We start from the raw sequence: 27,945 nt of genomic DNA, 5'->3' as shown, positions 1-27,945 counted from the left end.
AGGGAATCTGAGGAGGAGGTCATGGGGTGTGGGGGAGCTACAGAAAGATGGGGGACATTGGTGGAGGGTGGTAGTTAGGGAGTCTGAGGTTGAGGCCATGAGGGGGAGTGGCTATGGCGAGATGAAGGGTACTGTTGGAGGGTGGTAGTTAAGCTATCTACAGAGAAAGAGGTCAAAAAAGAGGTCAAAAAGACGTTTGCACCAGCAATAAAGCCGGCCCTGTCATGGCCTTTCTGTTTTCATTTATTTAATTAACAGTCAGGTGATTAGGACAACTGTGGAGCATACTTTATCATGCATGCTAATTATTTTTACTGCTATATTCAATGTTTCAAGTTTGAAGGTGATTTTACTATTGTTTTTTACTGGGAATAGTGAAAGTGGAACTGAATGGTGGCTGATATGGGGCTAGGGCCCAAGGTCAGGTGTGAGATAAGGTGTGATGGAGAAGGGTGGTAGAAAAGTGGATAATCAAGCCTGTAAGAGAGTGCGCTGCAGAGTCAAAGGTCAGGTGGAGGTAGTAATGAAGAGGGTTTCTCCCTGAAGGCTCGCACAGAGGAAGCCCGGGTAGTGTCACTTGCTAGATACTCCCACCTTAGAAACTTCCTCTTCCCATCAAAGGGACATTGCATGGAAGAAAAGCACTTTTTGAGAGTGATAACATTTAGAAAGAGACTTTGAAAAGAGTGCGTTTTACTGTGCCTTGTAAGAGTAAGGAGAGATAAAGGAGGGCCCAGAAGCAGGCCTGGCTAGATATATAAGCGATAAATCGGGCCAGCAGTGGCCCACCCGAATGTACCCTTGGCCCACCCAAATAAAAATTCCCGGAGCCGGGCCTGCCTCCTGCCCCCAATTTTACCATTCCCCGTCCCACCCTTCGTGTTAGTTGGCACTAGCTTGGTTTTATTTTACCTTTGCCTATGCTTGATTACTTGCTTTACAAGCATTGGCTGCCGCTGCATGGCTCCCACGTGCTGGCCTCACACTTAGTAGCTGAGGAGACCCGTCCCCTGTTGCTGTAGACGCCTTGGTGCTGTTGCTCCACCCTGGTGTAGGCTGCCAGCTCCTCACCCTGCTCCTAAACCTCTTACTCATCAGCTCACAGCCTCACATCTACCGGGGCACATGAGCTGAGCTACCGGGAGCCGTTTGTGTTGGTCTTGGCGCTGTTCTGTGGTATTGCTTGCTGTGCTGGAAGGAGAGAGGGCTCCTTCCTGTCCACCTCTAAACAGGTGCCGGGGACTACAGAGAAAGGGGGCCGGGATTGACTACCCTTGTTGCATGTGACAATAAATGACCTAGTATTACATTCTCTCTATAATGGTGAGTTCAAATCAGAACATGCCAAATGTGGCCCTCGGGGTAAACACACTGCTACTGGGCGCCAGAGACACACAAAAATCACTATTCGGCTCCCGGGCATCGGCTAAGCTTTATCCAAACAGTTCTGAAGTGCTGCTCACGTGGTATTAAGAAGTCTTTTCTTGCACTTTTTCGTCGAACAGCACGTCACAGAGACCGGTCTGTGTGCAACCCATTAATAAAACAAATTGCACCTCTGCCAGTGGCATAGTGTTAACTTTTGTTGAAATAGTGCCAAGAAACACGCTTATGCTGTTTGTGAGCGCTATAAAACACATAAATTGTACCTATTTCAGCTGCACGCAAGTTACCAACTGAAGCGTGTTACAATAGCGCTTAATGGAAGGTCCTTGCTCTTCATCTGATGTGTACATAAAATGAAAAGCATGTCACGCTTTGTTAGCACTGGAGTCGTAGAAGAATATGGAAGGATTTGCTGTCTTCGTCTTTCTTTTCTCATCTTGGTCTCTTTCAATCTTACTTTCATTAATCTTGCACTTAATTTACTAACTTTTCCTACTTATGCCTACTGCTGATTTTTGTTTCTACTCATAGGTTTCATACTTCCTCTTACTGTGCTACGTAACCTCTTAATTTTACCTTTCTCTTACACCTCATATTTGTTCCCACTCTTACGTTTTATTATTCCAACATACTCTTGCTTCCACTTACAATTTATTACGCCTATTTCCTCCTGCTCTTACTCATTTCTCCTCTTACTCCTATTACGTCTTCTAACTGCTATTCTTACTTTTGCTACCGTATTTACCAATGCCCTTATTACCATTAACTTAGTCCTACCTACTCCTACTTGCACTCTTACTCCTGCATACTCCTACTTGAACCTACCTTCCGCTACTTTTACATCTACATACTTCAGCTCTTCTGCTTAGCCCTTCGAATGCCTATTCTTACTCATACTTGGGAGAGGAGTTGGCCTAACGGCTAGGGCGGTTGACCTCGAATCTGGGGAACTGGGTTCAAGTCTCAGCAATGACGCTGAACATCCTGTGATTCTGGGCAAATCTCTTAATCTCCCTGTGCCTAACAAATATGAATGTGTCCTCATGTAACGCAACTGGTGCTCATGTAAAGCGCTATGATACCCGATACGGGTCAAGTTCGAGCTATATAAAACTCCATAAAATAAATAAAAATAAAAAAAATGAACAGGATCTGCTCGGTCACATTGGAAGGTAAACAAGCATTTGCAATGCAATTGGTCTCGCATTTGTGAGAGTTAGAGCTATTGACATTGTAAAGGACAGTGTATTTTACCTATGTGTTTTCTGCTTGGAGTGGAGTGAATGTGTGTGGTGTCAAGTGGACATATGTGGTTTGGATTGGAATTGTTAGTTGTGGAATTGTGTTGTGTGGATTGGATCTGTGTAGCGAAATAATGTAATTATGTGTATAGTAATTGTGTGGTATTGAGTGTACTGGAATTATGTGGAGTGGGATTGTATGTCATGGAGTGGGATTGTGTGTCTTGGAGTGAGATTATCTGGAATGGTATTTTGCGTTGTGGAGTGGTATGTAGTGGAGTTTACTTATGTGGTGTGCTGTTAAATATTATAGCATGATGTGGAATTTTGTGGTGTAGATTGGATGTATGTGGTGTGTTATGTAATTCTGTTGTTGGTTTGAATTATGTAGTTTGTTGTTGAATTATGTGGTGTGGAATGGAAATGTGTAGAGTTGAAATGTGTGACGTGGAAGTGTTCGCTGCTGGGTGAAAATTATGTTGAGTGGTATTATGAGGCATGGTGTGAAGTGTAGTTATGTGGAATGTTGCTACGTGACAGACTGGATTTATGTGGAGTGTATTTATGCAATATGGATGAGAGCATAATTATGTGAAGGTTAATTATGTGGTGCTGAGTGGTATTATGTGGAGTAATTATGTGTGATGAATTGTGTGGGGATGAATTGTGGAATTGTGATGTGTGGAATTATGTGGCATGGTGTGGTGTATAATTGTGCGGAGTGGAATTATGTAGCATTTTGCAGTGTTGTATTTTGTGGAGGGTAATTCTGTGTTTTGGAGTTGCGTGTAAATATGTTGTGTGACGTATAATTATATAGGTTGAAGTGGAATTATGTGTACTTGAATTGTGTAGTGTGGAGTGTAATTTATGTGGTTTGGAGTGCTATTAAGTTGTGTGGAATGTTATTATGTGATGTGGAATTATGAGGTATGTAGTGAAGTAGAAATATATGTTTTTTCATAATTAGGATTGTAATTATGTGGTATGGAATGTAGGGTTAAATTATTTATAGTTGAATAGTGTGGCATGGAATTATGAGAGGTTCAAATGTGCTGAGTTTGGTAGAATTAGGTAGCGTGGATTTGAGCAAGCTGTGCACGCTAAGGCTTTTATGTCATGGGGTATAAAGTTGACGATTGTCTATTTTTCTTTGTAAAAATAATTTGGGCTGTTTCTTTACCTTCCGGTACATTTCTGAACAATTTGTTAAGCTAAATTGTAATGTTTCTTTTTGTGCGTATGCAGGAAAGAACGAGTGTATGCAAAAAATCATCCTATGTCTCAGTACTAACTTCCACACCTCTAAACAACAATCCCAATCCTAGAATGAGTTATCCGTTTGCTTTACAACAGTTAGTAAAACAAGGAAGTGCTTTGCGAGTCTGTAAGTAGCAAAGGTTTTAAAGGGACTTGTTTTTGTGCAAAGTATTGCTTTTCCCAGTTCAAGGAAGGGATAAAAAAAATATCTTCAGATAATAATAGGGGTGACAGGATGGTGCGATAGCAGAATATTGATTTGTGTGGATCTGGCGAGGACTGCGGGCAGCAAGTGCTTGATACGCTATTTGCATAAGAAAATACTATATATATTTTTTTCGTTATCCTCCATTAGTTATTAGTAAGGAAGGGGGAAGAGAAGCGTTCACCGACAGCATTCGGTTAGTCTTAGGGAGACAAAAAATGCTGTGGTCTGTGGTAGATGGCGCCCAGAAGGCATACGTATATGTATCAGGAGCTGCCAAAGAAAGGAAGTGGAAATGCGCTTTAGACGTTGCTGGTATTGATGGCTACTGTGCGGTTGCAGACTTCGCTGGGCTGACAGTTGGTGGGGAAATGCTACGTTGTCATTGTAGGTTTAATTCATGAATCGCTCATTCTCTCTGGTGTTTGTCCTTGGGGTACTTGTTGACTGGTGCTACATATGGGATCTGGTTTGCCTTTGACAGCAGGTATGGTTTAGTGGGGTACATAGTGTAAATTAATGTTGGCGTGAGGAAACAAAAATCGGACACTTTGTACATTTGATATTATTGTGTGCATCATGCAGAGGATGAAAAGTAGCAGGAACGGCTTTGATGCCGTATAGGCTAGCAGGAAGAAATGTTTTGAGGTGGTCAGTTGCAGAGATTGTTCAACATTTTTAAAACTTCCATAGTGGCATTGGGGAAGCCAGCAGCTGAAAGGCTCTGTCTTTACTGGTAGGCAGTGGTTAGATGGTGACCGGTCATCAGTCTTTCTGTGGGTGATGGACAGGGGAGCAGTAGGTGGCGGTCACAGGTTTGCAGTGACATCCGAGGGGCGGTTTTAAAGGCGGGCAGAAAAGCATAATTGCGGGTTTCATAGGGGTGAGGGTAGAGTGTAATGGATGCGTTAGTAGCAGGCACGACGGAAGTGACCTGCGTTTGGAGGTGGTTAACTGAGCGGTCTTCACTTGAAGGTGGGTCAACAAGTTGGAGGATGTGTTTGGTGGGCCGGCTGGAGGCAGTGTTATGTAACTTTGCTGGAGGGCGCAGCAGCATTTACTGATGTATGTAAATCGCTCGATGAGAAGGCGGATGTGACCAATAGAGGAACCAGAATCCTTTTTTTATGGCTGGGGTGAGCCCCTGCAGTATGGCGGGTCGCTGGCCTGAGGGCTCTTGACTGGGGAGGAGAATGGGGGGCCCCCTCCATGTACTTTGCAGGGGGGCCCCCTCAAGTTTCGTTACGCCACTGTCTCAGCACTGGGGAGTTCTATAGGGTGCAGGTCAGATCAGAGGTGCTTTGTGCGAGCCCTGGGCAGCACAGTCCTCAGATACTGATATATTCCCAGAGCTCCTCCTGCACCCCAGCATTGGTTCACCAGTGCACGCTGCAAAAAAGCAGTGCTTAGTTTGTAAAAAAAAAAAAAAAGTGCTAGACCCCTTGCACCACCCGTTGTCATGCCTGCGCTGCCAATGACAATATCAACACAACTACGGACAATCACGCTCCGACAAAGTGTGACAATTTTGACTATTCCAGGTGCCCAACACTATAAGAATAGCTTTGGCGGCAGGTATAAGTCACTATTAATGTATAGTGAATTAATGTACTACTGTTGTTGTGCTCATTTCTGAATTGGACTCACAACGCCGCCACGTGGCAGACTGTCATAAGTGCTGGTGTGGAAAATGTGGTGCCGGTGCTGAGCACCGGAAACCACCGGCTCAAATTAAGCATTGCAAACAATGATAGAGAAGTTTTGTGAAAGTGCTTTGAAGTCTCTGTACTGGGATAGTGCTATGTGGTGCAGGTCAGGATGGATGGGCATTGTGGGAGCTTTGGGCTGTTCGGTACTCAGATAGTTTTCTTTTTGGGAGATCCTCCGTTAGGCACAGCACTGGATCACATGTTCATACAGGAAACAAGGATAGAGTGGTGTTATGAGAGCCCTGTGGATGTCTCAGGGCTAGGACTGAACTGCCAGCTGCAGGCCGGGATACAGGTGCATTGTACATGTAAATGTTTTAGTACTGGGTACCAGAGCATGATGCAAGTCAGGAAAGACGTGCTGGGATGCAAGTGCTAATCTAGGTCTGGGAAGCCGTGTAGTGTATTGTACTGTCCTGTAACATTTATATAGCGCTTACTACCCTTATGTTAGGCGCTGAAGCAGTTGCCCACATGGGTAGCAGTCTACATTGTGTAGGGTGTGTGGTTGGAGGGGTGTTGTCTTTGCTTACATCCTGTATGGGAAATGTTTCCTTGTCGTGCGTGATGACCACCGAGGTCCGGTTATCATCTTTTGGAACTCAGCGCTTAGTACTGTGGTGGGCGAAGAAGTGTGGGAGAGGGTCAAAGGTTATGGTTTTCAGTAAGCTGGCAGCTTTGAACAGCTTTGCTACTTACCTGGTCACTGCACTGGGATGTCCATCCTGAGATTTTAGCATAGGGTTAATGGTCCAGAGGAGGCATAGGTTGGAGGGAGCTCTGCTGGTATGGACTTCGTTACATCATCCCTTATCTGATAATCAGTGTGAGATATCTATAAGTGGTCGTAGTATGTAGCCATTTGGGACTCGCAGCGGTGGACTAAATTAAAGTCCTCTATTGGCCAGCGGCATGTCGCAGATCTCTTCGCTTATTCCATGTCCATTCAGTTGGTGATGGGTGGTTGATTAGTGTGGACTGGTATTGGACTGGACGATGGACGCAACCCATAGGAGTTCTGCATTATGTGAGGGCACAAGAGTCAAGCAATATAAGTAAGTCATTATACAGCTTGTTTGATTGAACTGCAGCCGCTGCCTGACCCCCGACTCTCATGGCAGTAGTATCAGCGAGGGCCAGGCGGGTTATATATGAATTGTCATTACTACGTAATACCCAGGCTAGAAACAGGTCAGCCCAACATAACTCACCTCGACATAGAACCTTGTGTGCTGCTTGGGTGTTTCCATGTCTCTGCCTGGAGGCTGCAGATTGTATTTGCGAAGTGATTATTTTTCTGGGTTCCGTTCTTTATCAGGGTTATGGGGTGATATAGTTATCTTGGAAATAGCTGTGTTTCAGCTCTCTTCTGAAGTCACAACGCTCTGAGTCTTCGCTGGCAGTGTCCAGAGTTTGGAGGCTTGTACTGAGAAAGCAGAGCGTCCTATGGATTTCTTATGGTAAGGAGGCGTGCTGACCCGTGGCGCAACCTTGGAGCGCAGTGACCTATTTTCCTTTTTGTATGGCTTGCTTTTGATGGAGAGAATGGAAAGTGAAGTCTCACGACTGTCCTCGTACAAAATGATCACAAGGTCAAGGACAATCAGAACACAAGATGCCTTCATCAGGCATATCATATGCAACACATAATCCAGTGCCTGGAAGGTCACCAACACAGGGCTCCGTAGAAGGCGGACAGAGGAGTTTATTCCTCAGGGGCCCATTCCAAATGAACTCCTGTCTGGGAACTTGCGTACATTTATGTAGGAGAGTGGCATCGACTGCATAGTTGCCCCCAACGTTTTGCTGATGTTTTGACTGTTTTATGACTCTAGCCAGGCTGTGGCCCTGCTATCCAGGACCCCAGCCTATCTGCTTCCTCTGTTAAACAATGTGAGTACCCTAGGTACAAACCAATTGGATGCTGAAGATGCCCTGACAGTCCCTTGTAGATGGTACCCTAGGTAGCCAGGGCATGGGTCCCTCAGTAGGCCAACCAGGGCTGCAGCACTTATTGTGCCACCCTGGGACAGCCATACAAACTGACACCACCAGACCACTACTGTAGTCTGGGTAAGGTGGTGCTAGCACCCCTTACAGGGATATAGGTACCCTATATCCCACCCCATTACAACACATATACTCTCATAGGTCACCCCTATAGCAGGCCTTGCTAATCCTACAAGGCAGGGTGCTGAGGTATGTGTGAGGGGGGACCCCTACATGAGTAGGGCCTCTCTGCAACCTTCGTAAAATCATTGCTGGGTTGTTTGTAGTGTAGCCATACCATATACTCTTAACCGCATTATAAGTCTATTGCGATAACGCGATAACTTGAGAATGGCTACACAGAACCATATTGTGTTTGATGTCAAACATGTAGGAATCATACCCCCAGTCCAGTCATGGGCATGAGGGTACGATTCCCCCCTGCTAAAGGGGCGATATGGGAAAAGCAGCAGAATTTAGACACCAATTTAAAAGTGCACACGTAGTACAAAATGGCTACTACCCGCCACCTACACGACCCTGGCTGGCTGTTGCTGGGGTAAATCCCAGCCTCGCCAGCTGGACAATAGGGCTCCTGTGGCAGGGAGGTGTTAGCATCTCCCCAGACAGGATAATGTGGATTGGAACAGGGTGGGTGCACCAAATGTCCTTTCAGAGTTGCACGTAGGCAGCTACAGCGCCTGCATTCTGCATACACTGCTTGGAACCATTTTAGGGGCATCCTGCCCCTCGCCCAGGCGGGAAACACACAAAGGGGAGAGGGTGTAGCCACCCTTTCCCGCCTCACCACTCATTGGTGGACACTACTCTGGACACTCCCCTAATCTTGGGGATAAAGGTGAATAACGTGGCCCCAGAGCCTCAGATTAATCTTGAACTTTACAGTCTTGACCTTCGACTTGCTGCTGCCCAGCTGACGAAAGAAATCTCCCTTGGGATAAAGGAGTTATCCCCCTGCTTGGCAGGCACCTGAAACACTGCAAGTGACCCGGTTGGAACTTCGCTGCTCCTGCGGACGTCGTCGACTTCCAGCACCCTTGAGGTGGGTTTCCTAAGCATCCCAGAGGCCAGTGAGTGTGCTCAGCAAACCTGAACACAGTGGACCGCGTGGGTGCCGAGATTCCTAATACCCCAGGACACCGGCCACCTCTTGCATAGCACACGACCCTGACCAGTGGGGAAGTTGTGCTTTTGCCCATTATTGAGCCAACCACTAAGCAGCATTTGTGCCAAAGATCAGCGCCCTAGCCCCTCCGGTGGCCCGTGGGCTCCCTTTTACGCACCCCATTTTGCTGCCTTCCGCGGTCCCTTGTCTCTCGACTTGTGGGCCCGAGCGGAGACAATCTCGATATCTAAGAATTCCCCTAGTTGCTCCAGGCCTGCTCTACAGTCTCTCCAAAGGAGACCTCTCACAGACCTCGTGGGTCTGCACCAGTAGCTGATTTTGCGTGGGTTGCGGTTCCCAAGGCTTAGTGGATCCAATCCGGACACTAACACCGCAGCAACCCTCATCCAACGTGGGACAGTCGCCCTCCAGAAGCTGGCCTTCCTTGAAGCCTCCCGGAGCCCGTGGCTGCAGATCCAAGCTACACCTCTTTCCACTTGAAGCACCCAACATTGAAGGGCTCTTTGCTTTGAACTCCCTGGTCACTGTGCCGTGACCCAGACTCTGTCCCCTCTACTTTCAGGTTCTTCTCTACAACTTCTACAACTTCAATCTTCACGGCATCATCGACACTTTTGGCTACCAGCACTTTTGAACATTTTCCCATTGAAAATCAGCCCGCGACCCGACATCAAAAACGACCTTTGCACCCGGCTTCCCTGGGGCAGGTAACAGTGGTACCTCGGTACTCTCGTGGTAGTGGGCTCCTCAAAAGCTTAACTCTAAAGTTTTAACTTTGAACTCCTGCTAGAAGTGTCTTTAATCTGTGTAAATCCAACCGCGACATTCTCCATAGGCTTTAATAGAGATCCCGATAGCAGCTATTTCCACTGCACGCGCCTCCCGTGGATCCCCTTCCTCATAACCTGGGGTGGATTCTTAAGGGGCCAGCGATCCTAAATGCCCTAGGCACTGTCTGTAGAATTGTCGTGGTTCTTATACCACTTTTTTGATATATGGTTTGGTCCCCCCCTGGGGCCCTGTGATTCCTGTGCTATTTATTGTGTTTATAAATGCTTGTTTGAATTGTAACTTTGCCACTAGCCTCATAAAGAGACTGTGGGATTCTGTCTAGAATAAATACATATATTTTATATATATACCTGTGTAGGCTACTCTTTCATTTGGTTATTCAAGAGGTTATTTATGGTGAAACAATAAGCTTAACACTCCTTCAAGACTTAGCCTGAAGGCTGCTCTCCACAGCTACCACTGGGATAGCTTTCTTTAAAGGTTGTCTTAAACCTATCATCAATAAGAGTGGAATTGGACTGGTGCAAGGTGTCCCCTATAACTAGGAGACAGCATATGCCAGGCCAACTTCTCACAATTTACGTTCTGCATTTGGTGCTTTTGAAAACAAAACAGAGATTGGAAACAGAAGTCCTCCGCCCTGGGCAGGGTCACATAAATAGGTAGCCACAGAAAAGCATTTGAGCATGTGTAGGTGCTAACAGTAGGGAGTACAGAGACTCCTGTAGTAATCCAGGGTGTAGGCTTTCTACACAGGCCTGCACAGATTCTGACTCCTAAGAAACCCCCTTCCTTCTGCACAGCAGGCTTCTCTGCCCTCAACTTCCAAGCTTCACAGCTAAGTACAGAGGGGACCTGTACGCCTTACTTCAATGTCGCTGCTTTGGGCATGTCTTCAAAGACCTGCTCACGAGGCACAGGGGGCACTTCATGCTTCAGAGGATCCCGTGCTGCAGCTCTAAGTCCACTCCACTGGCATCACCGGCTGGACTGAACCACCTTCAGGCTCCGCTGTTGTAAAGACCAGGATTGGTCTTCGGTACCCAGGACCAAAGCAGTAAGGTGGAAGAAGCCATCTCCATCTCATGGCTCCCTTACATGATGACTGGAGGAGCCAAATGGAGTAGAACAAGCTCTCAGCGTGTGGGAGTGCAATCGCTGGGAAATTCCTTCCCAAGCAGAAGAGATTGGTCAAATAGAATACAACAAATTCTCTCCCAATCCCTGCAATGTGCTGGGAGAGTTGAAAGTTCTAATCAGAAAGTCAGAGCGAATCCATCCACAGTAAATATTACAAAGAATAAGAACAGGTGGAGGGACCCTGAACCACTTTCATTGGTAAAGAAACAAAGCCTTAAGGTACTTGTCCTGCTCGGCCTCTTAGAGACTATTTGGAAAGTAAAATAATCCATTTGGATATGTTTGGGTTTTCAAAGAATGCAAATAAATTAAAACTGTAAGATAGACAATGTATCGTGCAACTGTTCAGCATGTCCCTACTCTCAAGGAGATCTCTTCAATGTACAAAAATCTTGGCTAAAAGATGAGCATGGTGTTGTACATTTTCTATGCAAAGCATTGGAGATTTAAAAAAAAAATGTTTTCATCATGCAAAATGTGTACAATTCTTGAGTCCCGACATTACTGGAAACATTAATTGCATTTCAACTTTGTTTAACATTGCGAATGACCAATTGTTTGCTGTTCTATAGGCCGAGATAGATGTACATACCCTCATTTACTGCGGAGGTGCAGTGCAAAACTAGGCCTTTTAGGACAGTTGGCCTGATGCAAGGTGAATGAGTGAGTCAAGGCACTCACATAGCGCGCTTATACTGCCTGTTGGCCGTCTTTAGGCGCAGAGGAGGCTCAAACTGATTTTATGGAAAAGCAAGAGTTTAGCCTGCTTTCAGAAGGCCCAAGAAAGAGAAGATCAGGCAGCGAATTCTGGAGGTCAAATACCTGATGTGAAAAATCCCACCCCCAAGGGCGTGAGGATAAACCGAACGATGGCCACCAGCTCTGGTCTGTAGACCATAACATTCTGCACAGAAAATAAAGAGCGTTTCCTTCTGATATAGGGGTTGCTGCCTGAGAGATAGCTATAGATGAGGTAGGTCATGCCTATACTCCCCACTGGAATAAAACAAACGAATATAAGATGTTACATCGCAGTCTTCACACCGCGATACGTTTACAACGCACTCGTTACAACGCAAGTTTTTACAACGACTTGCACTGGAGGGCACTGGACTTAGGAATAGTATGATTTACTATTCCAACTCCAGCCTATGTAACAGTAGGGAAGGTGTTGGAATAGTAAATCACACTATTTCTTAGTGTATAGCGCCATCCAGCGCAAGTCGTTGTAATGACTTGCGTTGTAATGGCCACGTTGTAAACGTATCGCGGTGTGAACACCGCGATGTAACAGATGTCTCCCAAAACAAACAGCATGTACTTCAGCACATACGTCCATGCACACAATTGTCTGAACCGATCCATAAGGGATGGAGTCCACCGCTATCTAATTTAATCCATCTCTTAACAGTACTTTAGTCTATTCAAACATTGTCAGCGACTATCCAACGCGATTCACCATTAAACAAAACAGTAAGCAACCAGATCCAATTTTAACAGCCCTTCTGTCAACTATTGTCCCAGAAAAGTAAAGGATGCCTATCACCATGGGACCACACAAATCGCAACGAAGCGCTATACAAATACATATTGATAACGCTTTACAGGCGCTAGAACCCAGGGAAGTGATGATCACGCTCCAGATATGTAGTTCTACTTCCTAATACCACAACTTTGTCTAAACCCTCATTCTTGGCAGCTTGAGGCTCTGTTAGATGCTGGGATGTACGTCCAGCATGAGAATTATTACAGAAGTCAGGGTGGGAATTTAAAAGCGCTCTGACCACTACACCTGCTTTGCTTTAAGTTAAGAGTAGCATCATCTGTCTAAGCTTTTTGCATGGAGAAAGCACTGCCCTAATTCGGGGCTGAGAGATGCAACCAAGGCCACTGGGACTGTCTTGTTTTTAGATTTTTTTTCTATTTTGTTTATTATTTTAAGTCACTGAAATAGTTTACAACACCATTTATTGGCATGTTCAGAGATCTTACTCCCATTTTACATTTTGCTACACACATCCGCTTTCTCATATATATCAACATAAACGATTGTACAAGCGTCACCCGTGGTCTCTTTCAATAGACTGTGTTATTAATTGTCTGGGAGCCCTCCATACATCATATACATAGGTTCTGTCGTATATTTATGTTCAGTCTATGCCCTGTTACTATATGGAAATATATAGAGATGTATGAATTATGCTGTCTTTCATAGTCAAGGCTGTGTAACTCACACCTTTTTCCCCAGATCTTCCGATACTGCTTTAGACACCCTCTCCTGTCTTTCTGCCTTATGCCACCCATCCATTTATGCCACCCATCCGTCCTCTTCAGCCAGTCATTCACCTTCGGTGTTGTTCCCACATCCCATATGCGGGGTATATTTCGCCTGGAAATGGCCATTCCTATATTGCAGAACAGCAGTTTATGTTTCAGATGGGCTCGGTCCCCCCATATTCCACGGACATCTTTTTAATGTTCCAGTCAGTTTCAGTCCCTGTATCTCTGCTGTAGCATTCACGGGCTCTTTTCCAATAGTTGGCAACTTTAGGGAATTCCCAACATGCGCGTATGTAATTTCCCACATTTCACATCCTCTTAAGCAGAGGTCAGGCTGCACACATTGTATAGAACAACGTTTCTTTCCTGTGTAGTATGTAAGATGAATCACTTTAAATTGTATCTGTCGGAACCCACCTCCCACTTGGCCTTCTCCCATTCATCGTCCTTGTCATGGGCAACATCACAATCCCATTTTTTATTTACTCTATCTTAGTGGGTCTGGTGAGTTATTTATTAAATTGTCACACGTTTGAGATATGGCTTTCTTACCTAGGGGGTAGTTAATTATTCAGTTTTCAACTGACATTATAACCTGCATTTATTTATTTTTAGATTTTTGATCAGCCGGGGAGTGGGGCAAGAATCCCAGAATGTGCACTATTACATCACAGGTGTATGTGTTGCATTGTATTTTAGCATTTACTTAGCACTTCCCTACCCCTTGTTGATGCCACAAAACACTTTCCAGACTATCAGGTGGGTAATTGCTAAACTTGTACTGCCACATTCTTACATCTGTAATGCACCTTGCTACATCTGTTATACACATTGCTATACCTGTAATGCCACATTTCTACATCTGTAATACACCTTGCTACATCTGTAATACACATTGCTACACCTGTAATGCCACATTTCTACACCTGTAATACACCTTGCTACACATGTGACCCACAGACGGAATAAGGGCGTTGGCAGTACTCATTTTGGTTGTGAGCTTTGGTGTAATGTGCGAGGCCTAGAGTCTGCCCTCCAGACTGGGTGTAGTAGCACATAGGGGCGTCTTACCACTATGGTTGTAAAGAAAGCAGTGTGTCGAAAGGATCGCAAGTAGCATACACAGGTCTGTCAACTGCTATAGCATGGGATCAGTCTATATGTATGTATGTATGTGTGTGTTTGCATGTATACCGTGGCTTGGTGTATTGTATATACACAGTCTTCTGAGTCGTCAAATAGCAGTGCAGACCACGCGCCACACCACAGCTTCCCCTGTGTGTTCGATGCCACGTCACAGTTTACTGCACTGAGGGAAAGATGCTGAAGCAGGACTCTCAGAGCACTCTGCACCCCCTCCCCCACCCCAGGAAGAGCGCGAGACAAGGAAGTAACTCTAAAGCACTTTTCACACACTATATGACTAATAGTACATGCATGTGGGATTGGGCTGTTTGCTGTACAGGGGGAGAGGGAGTTCTCCCCAAATAAAGCATAACAAACTGTTACATTTTAAAAGAAACCAGCAGTTGCTAAAGGCAGCAATGAGCAGGTTAAAGAAGAGAAGGATGTGGAAAACAAAGCAAGCCTGAAACCTGGAGCTAATCGAAAGGAGACAGGAGGGGACGGTGCGGGTCAAGGGTCATGGGCTGCCTCATTATTTACAAATGAGAACCGGGTGCATCGTTGACACTCTTTGTAGGACGCAGCAGCTGAAGTACTCGCTATCAGAGGGGCAAGAAGAAAACAAGCCTCTCTTTTGAGTTGATCTCTTGGAGTATCAGTCTCTTGAGAGAGCATCAGTTTGCTTTGCCCGACACCCTTTGTACATTTGAACCTGTGTCTGTCTCTTGAGGGAGCATCAGTTTGCTTTGCCCGACACCCTTTGTACATTTGAACCTGTGTCTGTCTCTTGAGGGAGTATCAGTTTGCTTTGCCCGACACACTTTGTACATTTGAACCTGTGTCTGTCTCTTGAGGGAGCATCAGTTTGCTTTGCCTGACACCCTTTGTACATTTGAACCTGTGTCTGTCTCTTGAGGGAGCATCAGTTTGCTTTGCCCGACACCCTTTGTACATTTGAACCTGTGTCTGTCTCTTGAGGGAGCATCGGTTTGCTTTGCCCGACACCCTTTGTACATTTGAACCTGTGTCTGTCTCTTGAGGGAGCATCAGTTTGCTTTGCCCGACACCCTTTGTACATTTGAACCTGTGTCTGTCTCTTGAGGGAGCATCGGTTTGCTTTGCCCGACACACTTTGTACATTTGAACCTGTGTCTGTCTCTTGAGGGAGCATCAGTTTGCTTCGCCCAACACCCTTTGTACATTTGAACCTGTGTCTGTCTCTTGAGGGAGCATCAGTTTGCTTCGCCCAACACCCTTTGTACATTTGAACCTGTGTCTGTCTCTTGAGGGAGCATCAGTTTGCTTTGCCCGACACCCTTTGTACATTTGAACCTGTGCCTGTCTCTTGAGGGAGCATCAGTTTGCTTTGCCCGACACCCTTTGTACATTTGAACCTGTGTCTGTCTCTTGAGGGAGCATCAGTTTGCTTTGCCCGACACCCTTTGTAGATTTGAACCTGTGTCTGTCTCTTGAGGGAGCATCAGTTTGCTTTGCCCGACACCCTTTGTAGATTTGAACCTGTGTCTGTCTCTTGAGGGAGCATCAGTTTGCTTTGCCCGACACCCTTTGTACATTTGACCCTGTGTCTGTCTCTTGAGGGAGCATCAGTTTGCTTTGCCCGACACACTTTGTACATTTGAACCTGTCTCTGTCTCTTGAGGGAGCATCAGTTTGCTTTGCCCGACACACTTTGTACATTTGAACCTGTGTCTGTCTCTTGAGGGAGCATCGGTTTGCTTTGCCCGACACCCTTTGTACATTTGACCCTGTGTCTGTCTCTTGAGGGAGCATCAGTTTGCTTTGCCCGACACCCTTTGTACATTTGAACCTGTGTCTGTCTCTTGAGGGAGCATCGGTTTGCTTTGCCCGACACCCTTTGTACATTTGACCCTGTGTCTGTCTCTTGAGGGAGCATCAGTTTGCTTTGCCCGACACCCTTTGTACATTTGAACCTGTGTCTGTCTCTTGAGGGAGCATCAGTTTGCTTTGCCCGACACACTTTGTACATTTGAACCTGTGTCTGTCTCTTGAGGGAGCATCAGTTTGCTTTGACGGACACCCTTTGTACATTTGAACCTGTGTCTGTCTCTTGAGGGAGCATCAGTTTGATTTGCCCGACACACTTTGTACATTTGAACCTGTGTCTGTCTCTTGAGGGAGCATCAGTTTGCTTTGACAGACACCCTTTGTACATTTGAACCTGTGTCTGTCTCTTGAGGGAGCATCAGTTTGCTTTGACCGACACCCTTTGTAGATTTGAACCTGTGTCTGTCTCTTGAGGGAGCATCAGTTTGCTTTGCCCGACACCCTTTGTACATTTGACCCTGTGTCTGTCTCTTGAGGGAGCATCAGTTTGCTTTGCCCGACACACTTTGTACATTTGAACCTGTCTCTGTCTCTTGAGGGAGCATCAGTTTGCTTTGCCCGACACACTTTGTACATTTGAACCTGTGTCTGTCTCTTGAGGGAGCATCGGTTTGCTTTGCCCGACACCCTTTGTACATTTGACCCTGTGTCTGTCTCTTGAGGGAGCATCAGTTTGCTTTGCCCGACACCCTTTGTACATTTGAACCTGTGTCTGTCTCTTGAGGGAGCATCGGTTTGCTTTGCCCGACACCCTTTGTACATTTGACCCTGTGTCTGTCTCTTGAGGGAGCATCAGTTTGCTTTGCCCGACACCCTTTGTACATTTGAACCTTTGTCTGTCTCTTGAGGGAGCATCAGTTTGATTTGCCCGACACCCTTTGTACATTTGAACCTGTGTCTGTCTCTTGAGGGAGCATCAGTTTGCTTTGCCCGACACACTTTGTACATTTGAACCTGTGTCTGTCTCTTGAGGGAGCATCAGTATGCTTTGACGGACACCCTTTGTACATTTGAACCTGTGTCTGTCTCTTGAGGGAGCATCAGTTTGCTTTGCCCGACACCCTTTGTACATTTGAACCTGTGTTTGTCTCTTGAGGGAGCATCAGTGTGCTTTGCCCGACACACTTTGTACATTTTAACCTGTGTCTGTCTCTTGAGGGAGCATCAGTTTGCTTTGCCCGACACACTTTGTACATTTGAACCTGTGTCTGTCTCTTGAGGGAGCATCAGTTTGCTTTGACGGACACCCTTTGTACATTTGAACCTGTGTCTGTCTCTTGGGGGAGCATCAGTTTGCTTTGCCCGACACCCTTTGTACATTTGAACCTGTGTCTGTCTCTTGAGGGAGCATCAGTTTGCTTTGCCCGACACACTTTGTACATTTGAACCTGTGTCTGTCTCTTGAGGGAGCATCAGTTTGCTTTGACGGACACCCTTTGTACATTTGAACCTGTGTCTGTCTCTTGAGGGAGCATCAGTTTGATTTGCCCGACACCCTTTGTACATTTGAACCTGTGTCTGTCTCTTGAGGGAGCATCAGTTTGCTTTGCCCGACACACTTTGTACATTTGAACCTGTGTCTGTCTCTTGAGGGAGCATCAGTTTGCTTTGACGGACACCCTTTGTACATTTGAACCTGTGTCTGTCTCTTGAGGGAGCATCAGTTTGCTTTGCCCGACACCCTTTGTACATTTGAACCTGTGTCTGTCTCTTGAGGGAGCATCAGTTTGCTTTGCCCGACACACTTTGTACATTTTAACCTGTGTCTGTCTCTTGAGGGAGCATCAGTTTGCTTTGCCCGACACACTTTGTACATTTGAACCTGTGTCTGTCTCTTGAGGGAGCATCAGTTTGCTTTGACGGACACCCTTTGTACATTTGAACCTGTGTCTGTCTCTTGAGGGAGCATCAGTTTGCTTTGCCCGACACACTTTGTACATTTGAACCTGTGTCTGTCTCTTGAGGGAGCATCAGTTTGCTTTGACGGACACCCTTTGTACATTTGAACCTGTGTCTGTCTCTTGAGGGAGCATCAGTTTGATTTGCCCGACACACTTTGTACATTTGAACCTGTGTCTGTCTCTTGAGGGAGCATCAGTTTGCTTTGACAGACACCCTTTGTACATTTGAACCTGTGTCTGTCTCTTGAGGGAGCATCAGTTTGCTTTGACCGACACCCTTTGTAGATTTGAACCTGTGTCTGTCTCTTGAGGGAGCATCAGTTTGCTTTGCCCGACACCCTTTGTACATTTGACCCTGTGTCTGTCTCTTGAGGGAGCATCAGTTTGCTTTGCCCGACACACTTTGTACATTTGAACCTGTCTCTGTCGCTTGAGGGAGCATCAGTTTGCTTTGCCCGACACACTTTGTACATTTGAACCTGTGTCTGTCTCTTGAGGGAGCATCGGTTTGCTTTGCCCGACACCCTTTGTACATTTGACCCTGTGTCTGTCTCTTGAGGGAGCATCAGTTTGCTTTGCCCGACACCCTTTGTACATTTGAACCTGTGTCTGTCTCTTGAGGGAGCATCGGTTTGCTTTGCCCGACACCCTTTGTACATTTGACCCTGTGTCTGTCTCTTGAGGGAGCATCAGTTTGCTTTGCCCGACACCCTTTGTACATTTGAACCTTTGTCTGTCTCTTGAGGGAGCATCAGTTTGATTTGCCCGACACCCTTTGTACATTTGAACCTGTGTCTGTCTCTTGAGGGAGCATCAGTTTGCTTTGCCCGACACACTTTGTACATTTGAACCTGTGTCTGTCTCTTGAGGGAGCATCAGTATGCTTTGACGGACACCCTTTGTACATTTGAACCTGTGTCTGTCTCTTGAGGGAGCATCAGTTTGCTTTGCCCGACACCCTTTGTACATTTGAACCTGTGTCTGTCTCTTGAGGGAGCATCAGTGTGCTTTGCCCGACACACTTTGTACATTTTAACCTGTGTCTGTCTCTTGAGGGAGCATCAGTTTGCTTTGCCCGACACACTTTGTACATTTGAACCTGTGTCTGTCTCTTGAGGGAGCATCAGTTTGCTTTGACGGACACCCTTTGTACATTTGAACCTGTGTCTGTCTCTTGGGGGAGCATCAGTTTGCTTTGCCCGACACCCTTTGTACATTTGAACCTGTGTCTGTCTCTTGAGGGAGCATCAGTTTGCTTTGCCCGACACACTTTGTACATTTGAACCTGTGTCTGTCTCTTGAGGGAGCATCAGTTTGCTTTGACGGACACCCTTTGTACATTTGAACCTGTGTCTGTCTCTTGAGGGAGCATCAGTTTGATTTGCCCGACACCCTTTGTACATTTGAACCTGTGTCTGTCTCTTGAGGGAGCATCAGTTTGCTTTGCCCGACACACTTTGTACATTTGAACCTGTGTCTGTCTCTTGAGGGAGCATCAGTTTGCTTTGACGGACACCCTTTGTACATTTGAACCTGTGTCTGTCTCTTGAGGGAGCATCAGTTTGCTTTGCCCGACACCCTTTGTACATTTGAACCTGTGTCTGTCTCTTGAGGGAGCATCAGTTTGCTTTGCCCGACACCCTTTGTACATTTGAACCTGTGTCTGTCTCTTGAGGGAGCATCGGTTTGCTTTGCCCGACACACTTTGTACATTTGAACCTGTGTCTGTCTCTTGAGGGAGCATCAGTTTGCTTTGCCCGACACCCTTTGTACATTTGAACCTGTGTCTGTCTCTTGAGGGAGCATCAGTTTGCTTTGCCCGACACCCTTTGTACATTTGAACCTGTGTCTGTCTCTTGAGGGAGCATCAGTTTGCTTTGCCCGACACCCTTTGTACATTTGAACCTGTGTCTGTCTCTTGAGGGAGCATCAGTTTGCTTTGCCCGACACCCTTTGTACATTTGAACCTGTGTCTGTCTCTTGAGGGAGTATCGGTTTGCTTTGCCCGACACACTTTGTACATTTGAACCTGTGTCTGTCTCTTGAGGGAGCATTGGTTTGCTTTGCCCGACACCCTTTGTACATTTGAACCTGTGTCTGTCTCTTGAGGGAGCATCAATTTGCTTTGCCCGACACCCTTTGTACATTTGAACCTGTGTCTGTCTCTTGAGGGAGCATCAGTTTGCTTTGCCCGACACCCTTTGTACATTTGAACCTGTGTCTGTCTCTTGAGGGAGCATCAGTTTGCTTTGCCCGACACCCTTTGTACATTTGAACCTGTGTCTGTCTCTTGAGGGAGCATCAGTTTGCTTCGCCCAACACCCTTTGTACATTTGAACCTGTGTCTGTCTCTTGAGGGAGCATCAGTTTGCTTCGCCCGACACCCTTTGTACATTTGAACCTGTGCCTGTCTCTTGAGGGAGCATCAGTTTGCTTTGCCCGACACCCTTTGTACATTTGAACCTGTGCCTGTCTCTTGAGGGAGCATCAGTTTGCTTTGCCCGACACCCTTTGTACATTTGAACCTGTGTCTGTCTCTTGAGGGAGCATCAGTTTGCTTTGCCCGACACCCTTTGTAGATTTGAACCTGTGTCTGTCTCTTGAGGGAGCATCAGTTTGCTTTGCCCGACACCCTTTGTACATTTGACCCTGTGTCTGTCTCTTGAGGGAGCATCAGTTTGCTTTGCCCGACACACTTTGTACATTTGAACCTCTCTCTGTCTCTTGAGGGAGCATCAGTTTGCTTTGCCCGACACACTTTGTACATTTGAACCTGTGTCTGTCTCTTGAGGGAGCATCGGTTTGCTTTGCCCGACACCCTTTGTACATTTGACTCTGTGTCTGTCTCTTGAGGGAGCATCAGTTTGCTTTGCCCGACACCCTTTGTACATTTGAACCTGTGTCTGTCTCTTGAGGGAGCATCGGTTTGCTTTGCCCGACATCCTTTGTACATTTGACCCTGTGTCTGTCTCTTGAGGGAGCATCAGTTTGCTTTGCCCGACACCCTTTGTACATTTGAACCTGTGTCTGTCTCTTGAGGGAGCATCAGTTTGATTTGCCCGACACCCTTTGTACATTTGAACCTGTGTCTGTCTCTTGAGGGAGCATCAGTTTGCTTTGCCCGACACACTTTGTACATTTGAACCTGTGTCTGTCTCTTGAGGGAGCATCAGTTTGCTTTGACGGACACCCTTTGTACATTTGAACCTGTGTCTGTCTCTTGGGGGAGCATCAGTTTGCTTTGCCCGACACCCTTTGTACATTTGAACCTGTGTCTGTCTCTTGAGGGAGCATCAGTTTGCTTTGCCCGACACACTTTGTACATTTGAACCTGTGTCTGTCTCTTGAGGGAGCATCAGTTTGCTTTGACGGACACCCTTTGTACATTTGAACCTGTGTCTGTCTCTTGAGGGAGCATCAGTTTGATTTGCCCGACACCCTTTGTACATTTGAACCTGTGTCTGTCTCTTGAGGGAGCATCAGTTTGCTTTGCCCGACACACTTTGTACATTTGAACCTGTGTCTGTCTCTTGAGGGAGCATCAGTTTGCTTTGACGGACACCCTTTGTACATTTGAACCTGTGTCTGTCTCTTGAGGGAGCATCAGTTTGCTTTGCCCGACACCCTTTGTACATTTGAACCTGTGTCTGTCTCTTGAGGGAGCATCAGTTTGCTTTGCCCGACACCCTTTGTACATTTGAACCTGTGTCTGTCTCTTGAGGGAGCATCGGTTTACTTTGCCCGACACACTTTGTACATTTGAACCTGTGTCTGTCTCTTGAGGGAGCATCGGTTTGCTTTGCCCAACACCCTTTGTACATTTGAACCTGTGTCTGTCTCTTGAGGGAGCATCAGTTTGCTTTGCCCGACACCCTTTGTACATTTGAACCTGTGTCTGTCTCTTGAGGGAGCATCAGTTTGCTTTGCCCGACACCCTTTGTACATTTGAACCTGTGTCTGTCTCTTGAGGGAGCATCAGTTTGCTTCGCCCGACACCCTTTGTACATTTGAACCTGTGTCTGTCTCTTGAGGGAGCATCAGTTTGCTTTGCCCGACACCCTTTGTACATTTGAACCTGTGTCTGTCTCTTGAGGGAGCATCAGTTTGCTTTGCCTGACACCCTTTGTAGATTTGAACCTGTGTCTGTCTCTTGAGGGAGCATCAGTTTGCTTTGCCCGACACCCTTTGTACATTTGAACCTGTCTCTGTCTCTTGAAGGAGCATCAGTTTACTTTGCCCGACACCCTTTGTACATTTGGCCCTGTGTCTGTCTCCACAATATTTCAACTCTGGATGCTTCAGGCCTGGGAGACCAGTGTAAAATGAGGGATTGATCTACCAGCCGAGACATCAAACCATGAGATCTTTGAACCAGAGAGACAGATCTGCTCACTGAGACCCCATCCGGAATAAGCATTTTCTGGGGAACATCCTTACAATCTGCGGTGTGTAAGATCTGTGTCCCTTAAGGTACCGCCCTGATGTGTAGGGCCAGAGCCTGAAAGGCTTTAAGTTAAGAGTAGCATCATCTGTCTAAGCTTTTTGCATGGAGAACACACTGCCCTAACTCGGGGCTGAGAGATGCAACCAAGTCCACTGGGACTGTCTTGTTTTTAGATTTGTTTTCTATTTTGGTTATTATTTTAAGTCACTGAAATAGTTTACAACACCATTTATTGGCATGTTCAGAGATCTTACTCCCATTTTACATTTTGCTACACACATCCGCTTTCTCATATATATCAACATAAACGATTGTACAAGCGGTACCGCCCTGATGTGTAGGGTCAGAGCCTGAAAGGTGTGCACATCCTCAACGACAGCTCTACTATTCAACGCTGGCTTCATCAAGAGCTGTGTATTCTCACAGTCATAGGGTCATAGCTTGAAGTAGTCTGTGGGTTCCATAGATGTGCAGGGAAAACATGGGGCAGAGTTTCATATGGATGCACCATTAGAGAATCGTGGGGTTAACAGGCAGAGGTCTCATCTGAGCCGAGATTCTGGGACCTTGACCCGGATGCCCCACGTACCCCCTCCCAAAGCAAATGCTGAGTTTTTGGGGATGGGGTTTCCTTTCGAGCCAAGTGTCCTCTGAATTGTCACTTGCCTGAACTGATTCAGCTGGGAGTGAATGAAGAGTGTGAAATGGAGAGCTTTCCCTATCCTGTCAAGATGACAGTCAAGCATTAGCTGAAGACACAGTCTCCGTGCAAACCAGCCACAATTGTGACCCAGAAATAGAGCTTTCTACTGAGCCCAGATTCAGGAGGACTCTCACATACATCCACTGCCCTCACTAGGAGCAAACGGCAAGTGCGACCCAAGCTGAACCCCCTACTGAAAACATATCTGGGTGGATCTTTACATAGATGTAATGCTTCCACTGGGACTGAATAATGAATGTGACATGCAGAGATCTCTCTTCTGAGTGTAGACCACAGTGATTTCAGACATGCGGGTTCTCCTTTCTCTGGGAGCAGATGATGAGTGCGATGCGTCCAGAGCTCGCAGCCAAGTTCACGTCCATGTCGGGTCTCATGTACATGCACTGCCTTTACTTGGAGCGAATGGCATGTGTGAGTCAGTCCGTGTGAGCTCTCAGCGGAAAACAGATATGTAAGGAGACATGTATGGCGTGCATACGCTGCCTGCACCAAGACTCAATGGTGATCATAACAACCTTTGAACTTCTTGAACCTACATCCTGCTACTAAAAAGGTTGCCGACACTTGCCAACGCGGTATATCTCAACATATGTATTACTTTTCAAAAATAACATATATGCTTAACGTAATTGGGTGAAAGTGGGGGAATCGGAGTGTTCACTCACTGATGTGGAAGCCATGTTGACCCAGTCTTCTTTAACTTTTAGACAGGTTTATCAATATCATCGCTGCTGTGCCAGAAGATGCGGAAAACAGCAAAGGCTTCTGGTCAAGGGCTGCTGCGCCCCAAGCGCTGGTAGGTGTCTCTGTGCTACATTTTCACCAGTGGCAACTGGCAGATTCTCTATTGTTTTTGCATAATATCCTGGAGTTCGTCAATGACACCACCTTAGCTTTTTATGATCATATTCATGCAGCTGTTCACTAGAAAAAACTTTTCAAGAGTCTGACAATGAGATACATTTTATTTACAGAGCTAACAATTACTTAGAAAAAAAGAAAAAATAAAGACTTTAATGTAGCAGAGATGAGGCGTCAATATTGCCTTAACCCCCACTTAAGATGGATGCAATTTGACAGGCACAACTGTTTGGAGCTCAGTCTGCATGATATCATAGAACATCAAGTGACAGGATATGACAGCACATTGCAAGCCATACCATTGCAACACATGGCCTGATGTGACCTGACATATCACTTACAATGCATTACTGAGCGGGATAATGTTACTTAACGTTGCAATGGTACCTTGACGCTGGCATTCCACTACATATATGAGGATGTTTTTTAAATTTTAGAACTGAAATGTGTAAACGTAACGAGAATTTACCTCGATTGAATTAGTTCGAGGCATGTGGGCTGCTGAATTCATATCTGTGCATAGATCGCCGCCTAGTGTTGGGTCCGGATGTTTGCACGTTGTTGTCCTGGAAGAGTCTTCGAAGTATCCTTGGATAGGTGACTCCTCCCATGGACTACAGTGCGCATGGGCATCCTCTCCATCCTCAGATTGTTTTTTTCCGCCATTGGGTTCGGATGTGCTATCTTAGCTCAAGTTAGGAAAAACTTTTGTCGAGGCCACAAGGCCTTTAGTTCGCGTCGGTACTGTTTATCGATCGGGTTTCGATACTTTTTGTTAGTTTACTAACTTTCAGCACCGACTTTGTTCGCATTTGCCTGTCCATCGACTCTACTTCGACGATGGAATCCAGGACGCCATTCAAAAGGTGTCCGGTATGCAATGCGAAGTACCCACACATCGACGTCCATCCGGTGTGCAACAAATGCCTTTCGCCGGACCACGACGAATCGACATGTATGGCCTGTGCCCGGTTCCGTTCAAAGAAGACTCTGCGGAATCGTCGAGCGGCGAGGCTCGAAGCGCAGCACGCGGCACCGGCCCCAGCTGACATCTTCGACGAGGCTGACGACGTCGAAGAAGTAGAAGTCTTACCCTCCAGTCCCGTTTCCGAACACGAACACGAACCCGGATCGGACGAGGCCGACGAGTCACTCTTCCACAGAGGTGAAGACGACACCGAGGTAGGAGACGACGAGGAGGCCTTAGGAGCCGAAGAGAGTAGCTCCGATGATGAACAAGGCCTACCTGTTCAGACCGAAATTTCACCAGCGCCACAGACTATGGCTCCGGTCGAGGGATCGCCTTCGGGCCTTACCCGAGACCTATCACGCAGTCCTTCGGCCCCGCCCTCGGGCCCGGCCTCGGACGTTCAGCGGCAGCCATTACCGCTTAAGCCAGCTGGTTTCCCTTCCACGAAACCGAAACCGAAAGCTGCTCAGGTTCCTACGAAACCGAAACTGAAAGTGGCGCTAGTCGGATCGAGGCCTTCAACACCTTCGACGCCAGCGCACCGGGTCGGCACCGACCGCACCAAGAGAGACTTCGGTGCCGAACTCGAGACGGGCGACATGGGAGTCGACAAACGGAAGAAGGTCATCGGCGCCGACAAACCTGCCCGGTTACCGGCGTCGACGCCACCGACACCGAGGGCCGTCCCGCCTGCTACGCCTCGCAGCACTCCCTCGACGACACCAAAACCTCACGTGTCGAAGACGTCGACGGTGATCTCCGCACCTCGACTCGATGCGCCACGGGCGCAGAAGATATCTGCAGCCGCCTCGACGACCCTGGCGGGGGCCACGACCTCTAAGGCGCCCCGAGTACGGCCTGGCGCGATGCCAGGCTGCAGATCCAAGGACGCCCTCCAGGACCCGTCGGGTTCCGGTTCGGCTCCGGCGGTTTCGTCGGTGCCGACCAGCATTACCTTCGGCTTGCCTCCACCCACAATCCCGAAGGCGTTTCAACTCAGGACACAGGTCACCAAAACTGCGGTTACACCTGTCGAGCCGTCTCCGTCACACGTCATCGACGCCGACACTGGCAGGATGATTCTCCACGGCCGAAGGATAACTTCGGAACCGCCATTGGAACCTTTCAGGATCCCGCTAAAGAGGAAGCTGCCTGTGGACTCAGAACCTCTCCTGTATGAACCCTTCTATTCACCCTACCAGGATCCACACCGGGCCTCCCCCACACGCTCCGACACGGATGCATTGGGGGACTACTTGGATGAACAAGTCCCCTACCATGTGGACACGGACCCTGATGACCAGCAGGACCCTGACCAAACTTGGGGCGACCCTGCAGACCCCAGTGCACCTCTTGATGCACAGGACACACAACTATATGGGCCAAAAACATCACCCACAGAGGATACTGCGGCGTTCAACGCTCTGATTGAACGTGCGGCAAACAACCATGATGTACAGCTTCACTCTGATATCATCGAAGATGACTTTCTAATGGACACCTTTGCATCCTCAGAAAGACATGTAAAGACTCTGCCAATGTTGAAGGGGGTCCTCAAGCCAGCCACTGACATTTTCAAGGAACCCACCAGGGCACGAGTGATAAACCCCAGGATCGATAAAAAATACAGATCAGCACCTGGGGATCCTACTTACATCAGAGGCCAATTACCACTCGACTCCATCGTTGTGGCGAATGCCCGCAAGAGGGCACACTCGCAGACAACGGGTGACGCTCCTCCCCCGGACAAAGAGTCCAAGGTGCTAGAGACCTCCGGCAAGCGAGTTGCCGCACAAGCTGCAAACATATGGCGCATAGCTAACACTCAAGCGCTCCTCGCTCGCTACGATAGAGCGCACTATGACACACTGGAGCAACTTCTTCAGCACCTCCCTGACCCCTACAAAGAAGGTGCAGAAATCCTTATCAGAGAGGGACAGCTACTCACAAATGCTGCCATTAAATGTGCACTAGACGCTGCAGACACGGCTGCCAGGGCCATCAACACTAGCGTCATCCTACGACGTCACGCCTGGCTACGTATCTCAGGATTCAAGCCTGAGGTACAAAACAATATACTTAATCAGCCCGTCAACCCCGACTTTTTGTTCGGACCTGAGGTTGACACCACCCTCGAGAAGATAAAAAAGGACACGGACACTGCAAAGTCCATGGGCGCCCTACAAACTCAGTCCTTTCGGAGCGGCTCCTTTCGTCGCCCCGGAAACAAGGGGGCAGGTAGAGGACAGGGGTCACAACAAACATATAACAAGGGTAATACGCAGACCACCTACGATAAGAACACCCGAGGTGGCTATCGTGGCTCCAGTACCAAGGGCAGAGGACGTGGCTACGGCAACACCAGGTCCTCCCCCAAGAACAAGCAGTGACGCCCTCTCCCTTCCTCCCGACCACATAACACCTGTCGGGGGAAGGCTACAACGGTTCCTGTCCACGTGGAACTCCATCACCACGGACAGGTGGGTCAAAGATATTATAAAACACGGTTACTGTCTGGAGTTAACTTCCACTCCACCCACAATACCACCAAGAAACCGTCCTATGTCCTCAGAGCACTTAACGCTCTTACAGCAAGAGGTAGAAAGTATGCTTCTAAAAGGCGCTATCGAGCTCGTACCCATCCACGAGCAGGGCACGGGGGTTTACTCCCTCTACTTCTTAATTCCAAAAAAGGACGGGTCGCTCAGGCCTATATTAGACCTGAGACCCCTGAACCAGTACATTCTTTCAGAGCACTTTCACATGCTCACTCTACAGCAAGTCCTTCCGCTTCTCAAGCAGGGAGACTTCCTAGCATCACTGGACCTCAAGGATGCGTACTTCCACATACCCATCCACCCCTCACACAAAAAATACCTCAGGTTTACTGTTCAGGGGCAGCACT

General features: G+C 47.2%; 1 protein-coding gene across 6 annotated transcripts in view; it reads left to right on the top strand.

The window, feature by feature from the left end:
- Positions 1 to 27,945, top strand: part of LOC146811339 (phosphatidylserine decarboxylase proenzyme, mitochondrial-like) — a 105,757-nt gene that overhangs the window by 6,962 nt on the left and 70,850 nt on the right. For all 6 annotated transcript variants that reach the window (XM_085618437.1, XM_085618435.1, XM_085618436.1 and 3 more), the window contains exon 2: positions 23,917 to 24,005. In XM_085618437.1, coding sequence (XP_085474563.1) covers positions 23,953 to 24,005 — 53 coding nt within the window. In that variant the 5' untranslated portion in view covers positions 23,917 to 23,952. The remainder of the gene's footprint in view (positions 1 to 23,916; positions 24,006 to 27,945) is intronic.

This window comes from Triturus cristatus, chromosome 7, assembly GCF_964204655.1.
Source record: "Triturus cristatus chromosome 7, aTriCri1.1, whole genome shotgun sequence".
NCBI lineage: Eukaryota > Metazoa > Chordata > Amphibia > Caudata > Salamandridae > Triturus > Triturus cristatus.
The sequence above is the reverse complement of the archived record's forward strand: the minus strand, read 5'-3'. Positions and strand labels throughout refer to the sequence as shown.